Source organism: Chiloscyllium punctatum, chromosome 14 (genome assembly GCF_047496795.1).
Source record: "Chiloscyllium punctatum isolate Juve2018m chromosome 14, sChiPun1.3, whole genome shotgun sequence".
Classification (NCBI taxonomy): Eukaryota; Metazoa; Chordata; class Chondrichthyes; order Orectolobiformes; family Hemiscylliidae; genus Chiloscyllium; species Chiloscyllium punctatum.
Window position 1 is genome coordinate 34,960,267 of NC_092752.1, and position 17,839 is coordinate 34,978,105.

Genomic DNA, 17,839 nt, shown 5'->3' on the forward strand with positions numbered 1-17,839 from the left:
TTCGTACCGATTCTTTGGTTCAGCTGTATGTAAGGCATGTGATAATAAACTTGTCAGTTCACAAGTGAGACACTGTGTCTTGGGATATTCTAGCCTCTTGGAATATTGAGACCAGCTTGATTGACTGCCAGTTCCTTATGTAACAGAACTGAGGCTCTACCTATCAATATGGGTTGATAACATATTAGGAGTTACATTGATGTTTGTGATGACATATTGTTTTACATCATTGAATAACTTCTTCATTACTCATTCAGACCAGCACTCCAGATCACAGTAGCGGGCATCGTGTTTTATGAAAAGAGAGTTAATTTTACCCTTCACAATATTAAAAAAATCCTGCGCTCTCATCAAGAACGTCTTGCAGTTGGAATGTCCTCTGTTCTAATTTAGGAATTTTATCCTTTTTCTCCCTGAACACTATTTTTCATGTTTTATGAGATAAATTATTAGAACATTGCACGTTGTGGATCTGTAATTTTTTTAAAACTTTAAACCTTACATTTTTCACAATATTTCCCTGTAAATCCGTGCTTGCAGTTACATTGCTGCCATGACCAGTAATCCACACACGAGCTGTCATGTTGGCAGGGATTATTTAGGCAAACACCTTCTACTCGGACACACCTGAAACAAAATAACATTTCATGTAAGTTAATCTAGCAAACAACAAAGTTAAACACACTTCAAATTAATTTTATATAGACCAATGCCTTAGATGACTGAAATTTTCCCAATACATTTCAAATAAAACTCTTTCCTCCCTATGAAACCTCTTGCCATTCTAGCAACAGCAGCATGGAACAGGTTGGTGATGTGAGAAATAGATGAACACATTTACTCAATTCCTTTACGTTTCTCTAATAGAATGACACAGAGCTGAATCCTCTTAACAACTGGAAAACTCATACAGCATCAAAGCCTAGATAAATATATCAATTAAAAAGAATACGTGAATGTTTACTGTAGACACAACTGGATTAAAAGCTTTATTGTGCTCCCCTTTTATGTATTAGAAACCTTGCCAACCAAACTTACATTCTCACCATTGACTATAAAATGATTTATATTATTGATGGCAGATTTGTTTAAGAAGGGTGAGAAACATGGATTAAAATGCCAGAATGGTTAAAGATAAAAAGGATAAGAATTAAAGTTTGCTATTTTCACTATCCCTACACCTTTTGTTCAGCATTTAAACTTCAATTTTTCAATTGTACTCATTAAAAGAAAGACACCAGAACATAGCACAAACTGTAATCTTCTATGTAAAACCAACTTTAATGAGAAAAGTCAATTTAAATTCAAATTTAAAAAAATTCACAAATTGACAATTAACAAGCCTATCAATTACTAGCGAAGGTGTTAATGGGAAAGACCATAATACAATAGCATAGCATTCTTTGCTGCTATTTTAACAGAAATATAAACCTATTAATGCTGTTGTTAAAACAGTAAAAGCAGAATATCATAGGAACACAGGAGATATTTTACACAGCGTACTTTGAAAGAACAGTGTAAATTTGAAAGAACATTTAAAAGAAATTCTCAATTGCCTGACCTGTCCAGAATTCCATGGCTTGCCAAAGCTTGACTGGGTTCCAATGGACGACCATTAACAGCAAATTCCATCACACATCCAACAAAGTCATGGGTGACCACTTGTCCTTTCCTTTGAAGAATTGGTTCTATGGATCTGATTCCTCCCACTGTTAGTCTGTTGGGTTGCACTTCTAAGGTCCTGTAACACCAATTGGTGAAGAGACAAGTTACACATGCACAAGGGAAAAGCACAAGGTACATCTGAAAGCTAACAGAAATGTCTGAATGCATTTACTAAGATACAGCTGTAACACCTTGTTTTTTTTCAGCATTTATGGCGTATTCCTCTCAGGTCTTTAGGGAGAGAAAAAACCCTTTCTTTTTCCTGCAATTTCCCATGAAAGCCACAACCATGAAAGTATCATAACAAATGATGAGAAAAACTATTCCCAAAGCTTCCCAGGCCTTTAGATACCAACATTCAAGTTGACCAGGACAGTCAACAATATGAAATATGTGCAGACTGATGTTAATGAAGCCCATAAGGGATACTGAATGTATATTTGTTTAATATTACTTGAGATTTGATTTAGTTGGCTTCTGATGACAACAGCTCAAACATTTTAAACTCAGTTTGCGCAAAAAATGTTGTTTCTTCTTGCCTGCTACTTTTCATTTTGTTGGTGGTTGATGGATATTATTTGAACATTGCGTGATGTTCAAATGTTAGCCTAAATTCAAGCTTCTAACAATTTACATACAAAAGCTTCATGGAAAAAAATTAGATTAGATAAGACAAGTAAGCTTAGGGAAGCATTAAGGCAATATCAATCATAACATATTAGGAGTTAAGAATTTTAGTGTGAGATTGGGAGAACTCAAGGAATTTCCAGATAACTACATACTAATGCAAACTTTAATGGCATTCATTCTCATAGGCATTATAATTAGGGTATTCAATCAAATGACTACATTGTATCTCATTGTTATCCATCAAATTCTGCAAAATAAGCAAAAAAAAACACTATTTCTTCTTTAAGCTATTTCAGTAGTGGAATTGCAGCACCCTTAAATGTCCATGCACTGAATTTTAGTTTCCAATACCATAGTGGTACTTGTGTGTGATATTCTAACTTGAACTGAAAATAAAGCACACAGAAATAGTTTCCTGTAATTTCTAAATATTCAGTGAAATATAACTAATAACTTTTTCCAGCAAATCAAACTCTGCCTCGATGACAATAGTTCAAAGCAACTTTTGCTGAAAAAGTACTGATATTTTAATGTTGCAGCCATGAGTAAGACACAAAATAGTGAGCAGATTCAGGGGATGTATCCAAAGCAAAGAATCACCAGAACTGGATGTTCGGCTTGCCCCATTCTGTTTGCGATGTGAAAGCAAAATCTCAACCACAGGTCTCTGATCATTCTTAGGAACATGTTGCCCATTAAACTTTTCACAGGAAGTCATGGCTGATGATTTAAAATGCAAGACCTAATAATATGACAATTGCTAATATCGTACCAGTCAACTTCTTCGGCCGAGAAAAGTAAGTATTTATTTGTCAATCCCTTTCCTGCATGTAGAAATGCTTAACAAATTAACATTTAAGAATATATTTCTTACTTTTCCTTTCTCTCCTTTTAGTCTCTATATTTTTCCTTCTCTTCTTGACTTAAATTTAATTCACCCACTCTTCACATTCTTGCTCTGTAAATTCCAGTTTTTTAATCTTCAAATCTCATGAAGGAGAGGAACTATTGGTCCCATTGCTCATTGAGATTTCTGATGTCCTGTTGCCCTCATCTCACCAATATCAGCTTGCAGTTCCAGAAAAGTACAGCAGTAAAATATTTTCAGTCGAATGATGCCAGGAGAAAGTCCAATTCGAGTCATAAAGTTGTAGAGATGTACTGCACAGAAACAGACCCTTCCTTGCAACTCACCATGTTGATCAGGTATCCTAAATTAATCTAGTCCCATTTGCCAGCATTTGGCCTATATCCCTCCAAACCCTTCCTATTCCTAAAACCATCCAGATGCCTTTTAAATGTGATTGTACCAGCCTCCACCAATTCCTCTGGGAGCTCATTCCATGCATGCACCACCCTCTGTGTGAAAAAGTTGCCCCTTAGGTCTCTTGTAAATCTTCTGTCTCTCACCTTAAGCTATGCCCTCTAGTTCTGGACTCCCCCATCCCAGGGAAAAGACCTTGTCTATTTACCCTAACCATGCCTCTCATGATTTTAAGAACATTTATAAGGTGACCCCTCAGTCTCCAATGCTCCTGAGAAAACAGCCCCAGCCTATTCAGCCTCTCCCTATAGGTCAAAACCTCCAACTGTGGCAACATCCTTGTAAATCTTTTCTGAACCTAATTATCCACATGTGCAGCATGATGGCCTGTTCCAGGAAGATTGTACCTATTGTATTCTGGCATTGCAAAAAGAGATTGTTAGGCATGGTGGCTCAGTGGTTAGCACTGCTACATCACAGTATCAGGGTCCCAAGTTTGATTCTGACCTCGGGCGACTGTCTGTATGGAGTTTGCGCATTCTCCCTGCATCTGCATGGGTTTCCTCCCACAGTCACAAAGCTGTGCAGTCCAGGTGAACTGGCCATGCTAAATTGCCCATAGTGCATTAGTCATAGAGAAATGTGTCTCGGTAGGTTACTCTTCAGAGGGTCGGTCAGGACTTGTTCGGCCGCAGGGCCTGTTCCCACACTGTAGGGAATCTAATCTAAGCTAAACTTGTACTTATACAATGCTTTTCAAAACGCAGGAACTCATGAGCTTTACTGTCATGAATTACTTTAGTCACTGTAATGTAGGAAAATCAGGAGACAATTTTCATTCAGCAATGCCCCAAGTTCATGACCAGATAATCTGTTGATTAAGTGACAAATATTACGTAAGGTATCAGTCAGAGCACTCCTTGCTTTCTCCAATACAATGACATTCAATCTTTTATATTCGGCCAAGTCAGCAGATGGTGCCCTCAGCTTAATGTCTTATTCTAAAGCCATCAGCTCCAACCGTGTAGCACTCTCTTAGTATTGCACTGAAGTCACAGCCTAGTTTATTTGCTCAAGTGTTTGTGGATGGATTTGACCTCATGGTTTGCTGACTCTGAGATAAGAGTCCATTATGACCAGCTGTGTAGCAAGTTATAAACCTTTAATTTTTATAAACAAGCAAAGATATGTTGATTTTCCATTATTGATTTGTTTTGTAATTCCCTTTTCAGAAGTATTCTGAAATATGACACAGCTGAATGAGAGATGTGCCAGATTACTCCAGAGACCTGCTCAATTAACTTTGCATGCAACTCACCCATAAGTAGTGGGAGTTGTACCCTCAAATTGAAAGTTACATATTTGAATGCTCTTAACATATGATTTGATTTGTTAAAACAAGATTTCACATATTAATTATTTTTCGGTGAAATAAGAGAAGCTCATCAGACAACTGGTCTGGCAAAGCAGCCAGACCTAAGTTTTTTTGAAAAGAATCCTTACAGTGTGGAAACTGGCCCAACAAGTCCACATTGACCCATTCGCTGACATTTACCCTGACTCATACACCTAACCTATACATCCCTGAACACTACGGGCAATTTAGTAAGCTAATTCACATAACCTGCACATCTTTCAATTGTGGGAGGAAACCCACACAGACATGGGGAGAATGTGCAAACATCACAGTCACCTGAGGTTGGAATTGAACCCAGATCCTTGGTGCTGTGAGGCAGTTGTGCTAACCACTGAGCCACCATGCCACCCATGTTCACTGCTGTTCACATGTTTGTAGATTTGTCATATATCATCAGTGCTTACTGGTTCTATATTTCTGTCCAACCAACAGCTCAGCGGTTGTACTTGAATGTACCTGATGCAGTACTGGCATTGAATGTCACACTGTCTAACTATGGTGTCAGCTACAAAGGGAGTGTGGGTACTCCAGACACACAAGAAGTTGATTGCTCCATTATGCTGTATCACATTTCTAATAGTCACACGCAGAAAATGTTACTCAGGCTGATCTTTAAATGAAATGTTGGATTACTACCAATTAGTGATGTTTGAGATAGTTTTATAAGCATGGGTCGACTACAAATAATATTTTTATTGTCAAATTTATTTGACATAGAACTCTTAACAGCTGTCAGACAAAGACAACTGATACTATCAAATTGAACTGGGTGCAAACCTAGGTCTCACACCCTAATTAGCTGGCAGGAAAATATATTTATAGCTTTCTGAATAACTTGATGGTCTGCCTATTGTGGGAAAGTAAATGTTTGTCCTCACTTTCTAGTGGTATTCCAAATGTGTTTTTTCTCTTTTACAAATTTCCTGGATTCCAGACAGAATTAATTTTAAAATGCATTAGAAAACATCTAAAAAAAATTATTCCGCATGACTCTCAAAACCCAATAAGAGAAAAGCAATTTATATAGCCATTCCAATCACTGTATCATGAGTACTAATTCTCACAGAGCTAAATGTATCCACAGGCTTGCTGTGCTGATTTAACAGCCAGGCTTTAACATCTCCCACTGTCTCCTCTCCCTCACCACTCTGTTCAGAATAGCAGCAATGAGTTGGACAAGGAGTTTAAATCCTTAAATTTGAAATCTCAATTCCAAAAGCCTCTGCAATTTTCTCACCACAATACTGAGAGCTGAGATTCAAGCCCTCTTGAACACTAAATGCTCACCAAGATTACTTAAGATTTAAAATGACATCATTGGCATTGCAATGTAAGTTTGAGGCCTATACAGGGGAGGCCTCCAATGCTGTGTGTTAGTTAACAGCAGTGAAGTTGAAGAAGGAGGTGATGGATCAGAAGGAGCCTAGAAAGATTTTGCCTTTGATCTCCTTGTAGATCTGGGAGAAGCAGGAATTTTAATGTCATGCCTTTAAGAGATCTTTGGGTCTCCGAAACTAGTATCAAATGATCTTCAGAAGCTTCTGGTATCAAAATCCCCATCATCATTCTTCACAAAGAGGAAACTCTGTCATTCTTCCATTTTCAATCAAGAGGAAATGCTGGTCTATCCCACCCAATGTGATGTCAAGACAATGCTCTCTATCCATTGACAGTCCCGTCACCAGAATGTCATAGAATCAGAGATGTACAGCATGGAAACAGACCCTTCGGTCCAACTCGTCCATGCTGACCAGATATCCTAAATTAATCTAATCCCATTTGCCTGCATTTGGCCCATATCCCTCTAGACCCTACCTATTCATGTACCCATCCAGATGTTTTTTATATGTTGTAGTTGTAGCAGCCTTCACCACTTCCTCTGGCAGCTCATTCCATACATGCACCACCTTCTGCATGAAAACGTTGTCTTTTAGATCCCTTTTAAGTCTTTCCGCTCAGACACTGAACCTTTAGCCCTTTAGTTCTGGACTCCCGCCCCATCCAGTGAAAAGACCTTGTTTATTTACTCTATCCATGCTCTTCACAATTTTTTTAACCTTTATTAGGTCACCCCTCAGCCTCTGACGCTCCAGGGAAAACAGTCCCAGGCTATTCAGCCTCTCCCACCAACCCAGGCAATATGCATGTAAATCTTTTCTGAACCCTTTCAAGTTTTGCAACATCCTTCTTATAGGAGGGAGACCAGAACTTCACACAATATTCCAAAAGTGGCCTAACAAATGTTGTATACAGCCACAACATGACCTCCCAACTCCTATACTCAATGCTCTGACTAATAACAGAAGGCATACCAAACACCTTCTTCACTACCCTATGTCCTTCAGTCACATATCTCAAACACCCATTATTAGCCAGTGGTCAATCTGGCATGTAAGACTCGGTAAACATTTACCCAAATGACAGCATGCTGATATGATATTTATGTTCTCGACCTTGCTGAGTTTGTTAACCTTTATGCAGTTCCCCAATGTACTTGCTGATTCTCCTGCCAGAATTGTGGCTAATATCTTTGTTACAGATACATATCCAATATTTGATAAGTACAGGAGTTTTGTAAGTAACAATAAGAACATAGTGGTATAGGTCCTTGCAACCTCATCTTATGTTATTACAAGTAAAGCAATCTAACTTTGCAGGAGGATGCAAGAGGAAATCTTACCAATCAGTTGCTGATGTCAAGCTGGTCGCTGTGCAGTAACCGGCATCCTGATCTTCAGAACAGGAATCTACTGTGAGAGATGCCACCTAGCCAAAAGAAGAGATGTCGTTTAGCTTCATGTAGTTTGACCACATTCTTAACCATTTCCCACAAAAGACATTCCAACGCTTGCAATCAAAAAGAGCAAAACTGCTTTCAATTTTCATAATATTTCAAGTTAATTGTGCATGGAAAATTGGAAACAATGGGGGTGAAATTGGTCTACATTAGCAGAACAAAACAGGCTCCTAGTGAATTAGTAGCCTGTTTTGTGTATAATGAAAATTGTGTCTGGTGTAAAATAGATTGCTGATTCATAATAAGCCTATTTCACAGGATTATTAAAGTCCAATTACTCTCTCAATTAATTTCAGTAAGTCAAATCATTACCCATAGTTACATTTTAAACTTACATTCAGAGATGTGCAAAACATGTAGAGTAATATGTCTTCTATTTAGCTTAGTAACTAAAATCATAAACATATAAAACATGTGTTTATATACTATTTATAAAGTCATGAGTAGTGGGAACAGTTTGTAACTGAGCTGGAACAGAAACTGGTGATGTTTCTTATGACATGAACAATTTCTTAATGTACCTAAATGAAACTTTAATGTTCATATTATAATTTTTTATTGCAGTAAATGTAATATTTCTGAGAATATTGGGTTTTATTGCTGTAACTGCAACTTGTAAATATGAAATTGTTTTTGACATTCACATCCAGATCTTTTTTGTATATTTTTAAAGATTATAAGAATTGGTTCAGATTTGACTCTGTGCTGTAATATTGTCAACATTAAATAATATTATACACTGATTGTGAAATAGGAAAAAGTTCCTATTGCCAATGAATATAAAACCACTGAAATTAAAACTAATCTAACCATTACACTTTTGGAAACTCCTAACTATAAAGACAGAAAGGTCACTTGGTTCAATCTGAGCAGCCTATCCAGTTCTGGTAAAGTGCATAGTATGTGCTGAAGTTATAATTGAAATCAGCTGGTCTTTGCTTCAACAAACTGGTCTACGACTGAAGACTTTAGTTATGTTTGTTCAGCGTTTAAAGAACTGCATAAACAATGAAAACTTTTAACATGACAGTTTTATGTTTATAAATACATCTCCAGAATTTTCTATGCTTAAAACTGATTTCTCTCAGCACTTATAACAAAATGCTGTTTAGGTTCCCTGTGCAATCTCTACAATTTATTTCCCATTACATACCATGTGCTGACATATTTTGTTAGCTCAAACAAGCATGCATGCTGAATAACTGACATTCTATTATTGTAACTGATTTTTACGCCCTGAATTTCTTTTAATTCTTTCAGCGCAGGAACATATTAAGTGTTCTCTAACTAAGATGGAGCGATGTTAATGCAACCTTGAGTGACAGCCTGTTACTGATTTAGGGCTGCAACAGTGCAGAGTCAACTTTAGCTGTGAAGTTTCATTAGCTTTTTGTACATTTGTCTCATCAAGTTTCTTACTATGCATCTTCCACTAAATGTGTGAGAGCAGATTTTCAAAAGCACACCAATGGATCGGGTAACAATCTGGAAGTTAGTTTGTGGAATACAATGTATAAATCGTTGGTTAAGATATTTGGTTAACTAAAAGGCAAGTTTTAGGTTGTACAAATACTATGAATTTAAAAAAAACCTTGTTCAGTTAAAAAGTTTATTGTTGTAAGAGGGGGTGGGGTGTGATGAGATATAATTTCTTCTCAGGAAGGCACTTAATTGGACCACATGGGGCCTTTCTTAGCATCAAGATGGCCGAAGTCCCATTTGCTGGAAACTGCTGGTCAATTAGTGGTCAGCAGCTCTACTGAATGATTGAATAGCAGCATGACCAGTGAGGCAGTGGTTGCTGTCAATATGATACCCAACTGAGGCTTAGTAATTTTGGTGGATCCCAGGTCATTGGTAGGTAAGGGCGAGAGTGTAGTGATTGTCATGAGGTCAAACAGTTTGACCTCACAGAATATGAGTGCCTTAACTGGGGCTGTTAATCTGGGAGCCTTGGCTGATAGATATAAATAGGAATGTCAGAGGTTCTGTTCACCCTGAGAAAGCCAGATTAGTGTCTAGTATAATGCAAGTGTAAGGAAGGTGTAACTTGGTGACTGGCTACTGGCCCCTGTGCAGTTATTTCACTGTGGATACTTTGGATCTGTCTTCAGTTCTGTTTTGGGTCCCATGCGTGGGCTTCCCTGATGGCAATTGTTCCAGATTTCTTCCCTATTGTTGTTGTCTATTTACTGTTGATGGCCGTGCATGGTGTGCACAAGGAGCTCAGAACTAACACAATGTACATGGTTGGACACAGCCATGAGAAAGGACTACTGAAGCACTGACTGGCACCAGTCTCCCCTGGCTTTGACTGATGCCTGGACACGGTTAGGGTGTTTTGGAATGTGCAAGTCTAATTCTCCTGAAGAAGGGCTTATGCCCGAAACGTCGATTCGCCTGTTCCTTGGATGCTGCCTGACCTGCTGCGCTTTTCCAGCAACACATTTTCAGCTTTGGCTGGGCATGGCCTGGGTGGCTGTAATCAGGTCTGACTCTAGCTGGGTGGTGCGCCAAATTCATGTTTAGTGGTGGTACATTGGCCCTTCTGGGCCCAAGTGCAGTGGGCTTGTGGCCATCATAGATCCTGACAAGTGTCTGGAAGACTGAAGGGGAGAAGAGGAGTGGTCCAGGTAGACCAAGTGTCCAGGCAGGGCAATGTTGGCTGAGGAGGGTACCTGAAAAGGTGGGGGTGAAGTGTAATGCACAAAGCCGACTGCTCTTCTCTGTCATCAGCACTCATAGCCCTGCAGTCAGGTAAGGTAAGGTGACCCTGACTTTTTCCCTGGGACTGATCATCTTGTGAATATCCTGACACCCACATGACTCAATTCTATATTTATTGTAATCCCAACATGGCAGAAATCTCAACACTGATCAGAGAGATACTCAGTCAGAGCTATCCAGTAATGTTTCTCATCACATAGCATTTTATGATCTAGTTTAAAGATTTAGCTTCTTTATCCCTGAATTAACGAGTTATTCTTGAATTAACTGGCTTAACTGCAAGACTTCTAGTCAAATATTTCCTAAAAATCAAAATCTAAAATATTCAGCATATTAGCCTGATACAGCAGAAGCACCAGGCATAAGGAAAAATGATAATACAAACCTAGTAAAACTATAATATGGGACTACTTGCATGCTAAACAGTTCTCGCCAAATGTGATAGACACACCTAAGTAATCCCACAACAAGTGGAACAGATCAAAGCTCTTTGTGTTTTTGTCACATCCAATCACAGACAGTCCCCGGATAATTCAACAGCACACTGGAGGGCGTGAGACAAGTATCCCTATCCTCAATGCTGGGGAAGGTTGCCCAACAGCAGAAAAGATCATGCTGAAACACTGGAACCTATCTTCAGCCAGAAGTGCTGAGGGGATGATTCACCATGGCCTGGTATCAGATATCACTGCTTGCCCAATTAGAGTCACTTCTTTTGATATCAAGAAATGGTTGAGGCACAGAATACAGCAAAGCTCGTAGGGCCTGACAACATTTTTGTAATAGCGATGAAGATGTGCTCTAGAACTAATTACAACCCCAGCTAAGTTGTTCCATTAAAGTTACCACCCTTCATCTACCCAACAAGAAATGTATGCACCACAGAAGCGCCATGCAGTGGCAGTCTAAATCAGAGAGAATGTAACCAATGTTACTCGACAGTCAAAGGCATTGCCATTACTGAATCCCCATCTATCAGCATCCTGGGTCTTCCACTGACCAGAAACCCCAAACTCAAACTGGCAAACGGCACTATAAGATCAAGTCAGAGGCTGGGAAATCTGCAATCTGTAACTTAGCATCTGACTCCCCCCAAAGTCTGACCAGCATCTATAAAGTACGAGTCAGGAGTGTGCTAGATTATATCCACTTGCCCGGTTGAGTGCCAGTCTCACAGTGCTCAAGATGCTCAATACCATCCAAGACAAAGCATCTCATCCACTAGGTTAAATATTCACTCACTTCACCATGAATATACAATGGCAGCAGTATTATACATGGAGTGCATGGCTGCAACTCACCAAAATCCGTAAAAGCATTGTCTATGCCCACAAGCCTTATGACCTAGAAGGATCACCAACATGCACGGGAGCACCAGTTCCTGCCAGCTTTCCTCCAAGATGCACACCTGACCTAACTTGGCACTACAGTCAGTCATAGAAAACTTGCGCTTTAGAAACAGCGCTTCAAGGTGTTGGTGCTGTAATTGCTGGAGAAACAGAATTCCCCAATTCGTCAATCATGTTCCAGCAAATTCACATTGGCCAAATGCACGTTCTAACAGATCAATCTGTATGCCATCGTTCCTTCACTGTGACTGGGTCAAAACAGTTGCAATTCCTTCCTAATAGTACTGTGCACGTACTTACACCCCAATAACTGCATCACATCAGTGAGACTACCACCTTCCCACGTAAAATTACAAATGGGCAATAAACTCTGGCCTAGCCAGTGATGCCATATTCAATGAATGAATAACTTTTGGAAAACTGCTAATACAACAACCCTTAGTTTGAAACATATAAATTAATTGTCAAACGATTAATCAATTCTCCTATTTAAATCTGGCACATAGCACCAATGGAAATCAACAGTTTTAGTGGTGAACAAAGCAGTTGGCAACTATATGAGGCAGGACCTCCCTCTGCCTCAAAGAGGTTGTCTCACCTCTGAGAGTAGCCAGAATTGGTCCCAGTAGATTAGCACTTATACTGCAGAGCAGTGGCTACTACTGGTATTGCAGGAGGGCAGAAAATGACAGTCATCAATGACCTTGGACTTTGAGGCAATTCCAGGATCTTTCCAGGGCCTGAATGACAGGCGAATAGGGATGAGGTGCACGCTGGACAGGTCAGTGAGGAGGGTGGACCTGGGGAAGCCAAATTTTGAGAGGCCGCTAATTAGAATAGTGAGGCCTGGGGAGAAGGCACCTCTTACTCTTTCACTGATTAAACAGTTTGCAAGGTTAAACCTGCCAGGCTACACATTGGGCACAGGCCTCTCCCGCGACATGTCAAATAGGAGCTGCAGTGGGGTGAGGTCCTTAAACGGGCATCAACTGTCCAGTTAAGAGTCTCAACTGGACCACAGATTGGTGCCCATGATTTCATGTGTGGATTAATGAACCAATGGAAGGAATACCCCTAATAGCACAGTGTCCTAATGTTTTCATGACAAGGGGTGGCTGCAAATTTAGTCCCATGTATCTTGGAAAATCTGAGAAAGCACAGCAATAGATTATGGATAGAATGTTTAATGCCTCCTTGGACAGGCAATAGAGAGGTATTCATACAAGTTAACTGACACTCTGTATTATCAATATAAAATAATTAAGTGCCATGTCCAACTGTACCAACAATGACTGTTATTTTATACTTAAGCTTTTCTCAAATTGGGCGTTTTATTTTGCACATTTCTTAACAGCCAGCAGGTTTAGGAATCTCCTGATCTTCTATCTTTGCCTCTGATTCTTCTCAGTTCCCCCCCCTCACCCCCCCCCCCCCCCCCACCCCACCCCACCCCACCGACACTACACACAATAATCTAAGCATTATGAACAGAGGGACTTCTCTTTCATTACCTTGTCCATCTGTGTTTCAAGTTGTGAATATGGTAGTTGTATTTATACTTGGCATTTTTTGTATTCCCAATGAGTAACGTAGAACCATTATCATTAATTATTTTCTTATGATTGTTCTGTTACACATTAAAAGTAATGCACCTAAGTTGCAAGTATGTGTAACGTATATGACTGGAAGCTCACTAAAAAAAGTGAAATGAATTCACTCTGATTTAAAGTAGATATTGTGCAGTAAGAATAAAATTCACTCCAGAAGTCACAAATGGAATCCAGTTCAGTGAGTTTGCTACTTACTAATCCAGCCCTTCTGGCAACCACAGTGTGAAATTGTCCATCAGAGACCTTCTTAGTCGTCATCAGTCTGTGTGCTCCACTCCCTAAGTTGAATGAGAATTTCATCTTGCCTTCCACTATTTCCAGAGCCAGGAACTCAGCCTTGTTTCCTGTCTGATTGTCGTAGTTATACATTAACAAAGAGTTTTCTTTAATAGTGGAAAATTTGATATAGATGTAATTATTGTTTGGGTCCAGACTAGGAAACTCCATGTAAGACAGTTCTTCAAATCCATAACTGTTCAGTTCACAGTGCTTCCCAAAGACACCTGAAATGCCAAAATAATCAGTGCAATTAGTTCAGCAATCATTGTTAGATTTTGTTACAATCGTGCAAAACATATAAAATAAGGAACTGTATTAATTGTAACTTTGCAAGAGTTTTGGAATTCACAAAATAATGTCACTTTGTCCTGACTGCATATGCACTACAATTTTTAATGCTCAAATTTGAACCTGAACAAAACAGCTTGGACACACTTCATGAGTTTGTAAACTAATCAAAAATGAACCAGTTTAAGCCACTCTCAAAGTCCTGCCCCCATACATAAGACGGAAGAATGCATGTATTTTACATTAAGACCATTTCAGGTGGAATTTGAGTTACTAAGTCAATAGCTCTGTTTTTTAAAATCACTTTTATCACTTTCTTCAGTCATTCTTGTAGTTTAGATATTGTATTGAATATGCAGAACCAGTCAAAACTCCAAAAAGCTTCTCTCACTGTTTAACTTGAATATGTCGCACCTAATTCCACAACCGATGGTTGATGGCTCCAAACTTTAATTTTCATAGTGACAATATGATAAAGGATGATTTAAAGAAGATTTGTGAAATTATTTATGAACATTCTTTTTGCATCTACTAATTGATGTGCACCAGTTTGTATGTTAGCAGATATGTGAATGAAGCCATGACAAATTTATATAGAAACCAACATATCTTTGGTTGTAAATCAGGAGAGGTAAATTCCAACCAAAATATGTCTCACTGATAAAAGTCAGTGAGTCACATTTTGATGAACACAGCCAACTTCAGGACCAGTCTGGCAGTGAAATAGCTAACTTCTGTGAATGATCCGCCACCATAGTGAAATAATAACAGAAAATGTTGTTTCAAAACAAGTCACTGGTAAAGAAACCTAGCTAAGACAATATCCTATTTCTTTTTCAGATGTTGGTTGTCTCTCTACTGGAAGCATTTTCTGTTTTACTTCAGATTATTTGGACTCGTCCTATTGATTCTGCATTTGTGCAATAATACCAGGGAATGTGAAAAAGTACTATTTTCTTTAATTTAACAACTATTTGATACTAGCTCATTTCATTCATGCTCCATTTCAGTTAACATTTATGAAGGTTTCCCATCAAATGAATTTGTAAAAGGATAAAATATTTTGGGAGCTAAATTAGATAGCTCCAAAGCTCAGCAGAGGGAACTGTAATGTACAATTAGCTTGCCTGCACCCATTCAAACCATGCAAGCTTCATGCTGCCAATTAATTTAAATGATTATGGCATGTAGCCCACACTGAATCTACTGCTGAGTGGCTGCAAACTTCAGCCGAGACTCAAGCTTAATGTAAGGTTCACACCACTTAAAGCTAGCCTGCCAGCTTAAAGCCAGACAGCATCCCCTAAAGACAAGGTGCATTCTGGTTGCATCAATTGTTGGATTTGCTTGAGGGGAGAAACCGTATAAGCAACAGAAATGGTAATGGTGTAAAAGGTCGCACAGCATGCTCCAATTTTCTTGAATTCCATGTTAGAGATCCTATACAAAAGCTCAATAGGAGAAGTTAACTTGGTAACTTGATGGTGGTGGGAAGATGCATTTTATTATGGAATGAGTCATCTGCAAACAAAGTTCCTTCTCTTGGTTTCGAGAACTTCTGTGAACGCCCACATGCAACAATGGCTGATGAACAGGAACGTATTTCCAAAATCTCTGCCAGGGAGGACCCATTGGTGACAAATTTCAGAGTCCTGGACACCTTGAGGGCAGCTGGTATTGCCATCTTTGCCCTGTTAATGCTCTAGATGTGGTGTCAAGATGTTGTCACCTCCTTGATGAAGCGCTTGCAGCCACTGACTCGGGGGTTGGTAGGAGAAGGTCACCCTGAAAGCCAAGGTGGTTAACAGCCCTCCCCCACCTCCCTAAATGAGCAGCTTCTCTCTTTGCTTTCTTTGCTTCATTACGCTCCAATGCTTTTGCCCAAGGGGGGTTTGCTCCTGAACTCCATGACAAGGAGGAATTGGTTTACTCAGCAGCCGCCCAGTGCTACAAACCATCACCACCCCATTTTCCAGCGCTGCTCCCGATTTCACCAAATTTTATTAACTTGTCCAAACACTTAGTCTGTCCATGAACTCAAAAGCAGCTAGTGGAAAGTAATCAGTGATGACCTACCAGTTAGATTATTATGCCTTTAATTAGGATGGGCCAGGGTGAGCCTATTGGCTGATCTATGCTCAGCCCTGTGTATTTGACAGAAAGTGCTAATTAGGACCCTCTCATGTCATCTTCTGATGCAGTGATAGCATTCCTGTCTCTGGACCGGGAGGCCTGGGTTCAAGCCCCACCTATTCGAGGTGTATAATAACATCTCTGAGACAGGTTGATTAGAAAAATAGGTTAAATAAAAATTAAATTAGTGTAATTAGAATGGTTAAATATGATAGGTTGGGTGTCAAATCAGTTTTATATGCTGACTGATATCACAACTTATCTACTTGGCAGCCTGCAGTAATATACTCAATGATATGGCATCTTACCATACCCTATTCATATGTGAATCCTACTGGAAGTGCAGGGCACCATTTTTCTTCCTAAACCTGCACCCAGTAGTGGCTTCATAGCAATACAGAGGCTGCGAAATTCAGTTGTGTGTGTGAGGTGTAAGGAACAAGATGTTTATACTTATACTGGACCTGTGTAAAAGTTGTTTAAATTGTACAAAACAGACTACAGTGAAAGACATCTAATACAGTGGGCAAAGTAATTTATTGAGAACTATGCCAGGAAAAGCAGGGAAATATTCATGCTAGTCTTACCCTCAGCATCCTTGAAAAATTAAACACTTGGAAAGAACGATCATTAACTTTAATGGCGCTTCATCTTAATTCCACTGATTTTGAAAAAAAAAACAAAAAGTTTGTGAGAATTGCTCTTGTTGCTGTGTAGGGATTTTACAGATGTATCTGCCTGGCATTTCCAGAAACATAATTGACTTGTTCTAAAGAATGTGTTTACAATTTCACTAGAGATTTCAAAAAGGGGAAATCCTCATGAATAAGTTTCTAATATTAGTTCATACAGTACCCAGAGGAGTTCCTGATTTTACAGTTTTCTTCTGTAAGTTTTTCTTGGAGCAGCAGCCATCAGCCTGACAATGTGATGGAGCTGGCATTAATAAACATGAAGTTTAAAATGAGAAGGTTGCTAAATCACCTTTGGTCAATGACACCCACTGATATTAATTCAGCTCCCACCTACACAGTTGGAACAAAGACACTAACTTGGTAGAGAAAAAACAAAATTGTGGGATAGTCAAGCTAATCATAATGCTTCTCAACCGATCGATTCTTCAGAAATGCCATGGTTAGGGGATCCTATAAATGTCTTCACTCATCAAAAAACGCGCAGAGTAAAATTTTTCTTTTTGCAAAGTTAAACATCACACAACACCAGGTTATAATCCAACAGGTTTAATCGGAAGCACACCAGCTTTCGGGAGCGTCGCTCCCTCATCAGGTGATGAAGTTGTCTACTATTTCCACCTTCCACCAAGAAAGATTTAAGTAAAGGAAGATAAGAGAAAATTCTGTCCAGTCCCAGCCTCCTGTCATGTGGAAACTGCAGTACAATGCATCATATTTATGACACTCCAGTGTACAGCTGCCAAAGAATAATGTTTAACTGTCTCAAATGTTTCTGGAAATTATTTCATGAAAGTTTTGCCTGCATACCGTGGTAGTGAAAAGGGTCGGACACAGCTGTCTATTTCGCTGGCTCCACTGTTTTGAATTATCTACTTCATGAGGAGGCAGCGATCACAACAACAAACTCAAATTCTATGGTTATGATTTGATTTGGCATTTTATAACTAATGGAGGAACTGCTGAGGCCCTCTTAGTCATTTAATAA

At 39.2% G+C, this 17,839-nt stretch overlaps 1 protein-coding gene across 1 annotated transcript in view; it reads right to left on the reverse strand.

Annotated features, from left to right (window-relative positions):
• The window catches only part of fat4 (FAT atypical cadherin 4), a 371,960-nt gene that overhangs the window by 18,660 nt on the left and 335,461 nt on the right, over positions 1–17,839 (reverse strand). The window contains exons 12-15 of the mRNA XM_072584175.1: positions 13,655–13,962; positions 7,657–7,742; positions 1,562–1,741; positions 503–627 (exon numbers count right to left, since the gene is read on the reverse strand). Coding sequence (XP_072440276.1) covers positions 503–627; positions 1,562–1,741; positions 7,657–7,742; positions 13,655–13,962 — 699 coding nt within the window. The remainder of the gene's footprint in view (positions 1–502; positions 628–1,561; positions 1,742–7,656; positions 7,743–13,654; positions 13,963–17,839) is intronic.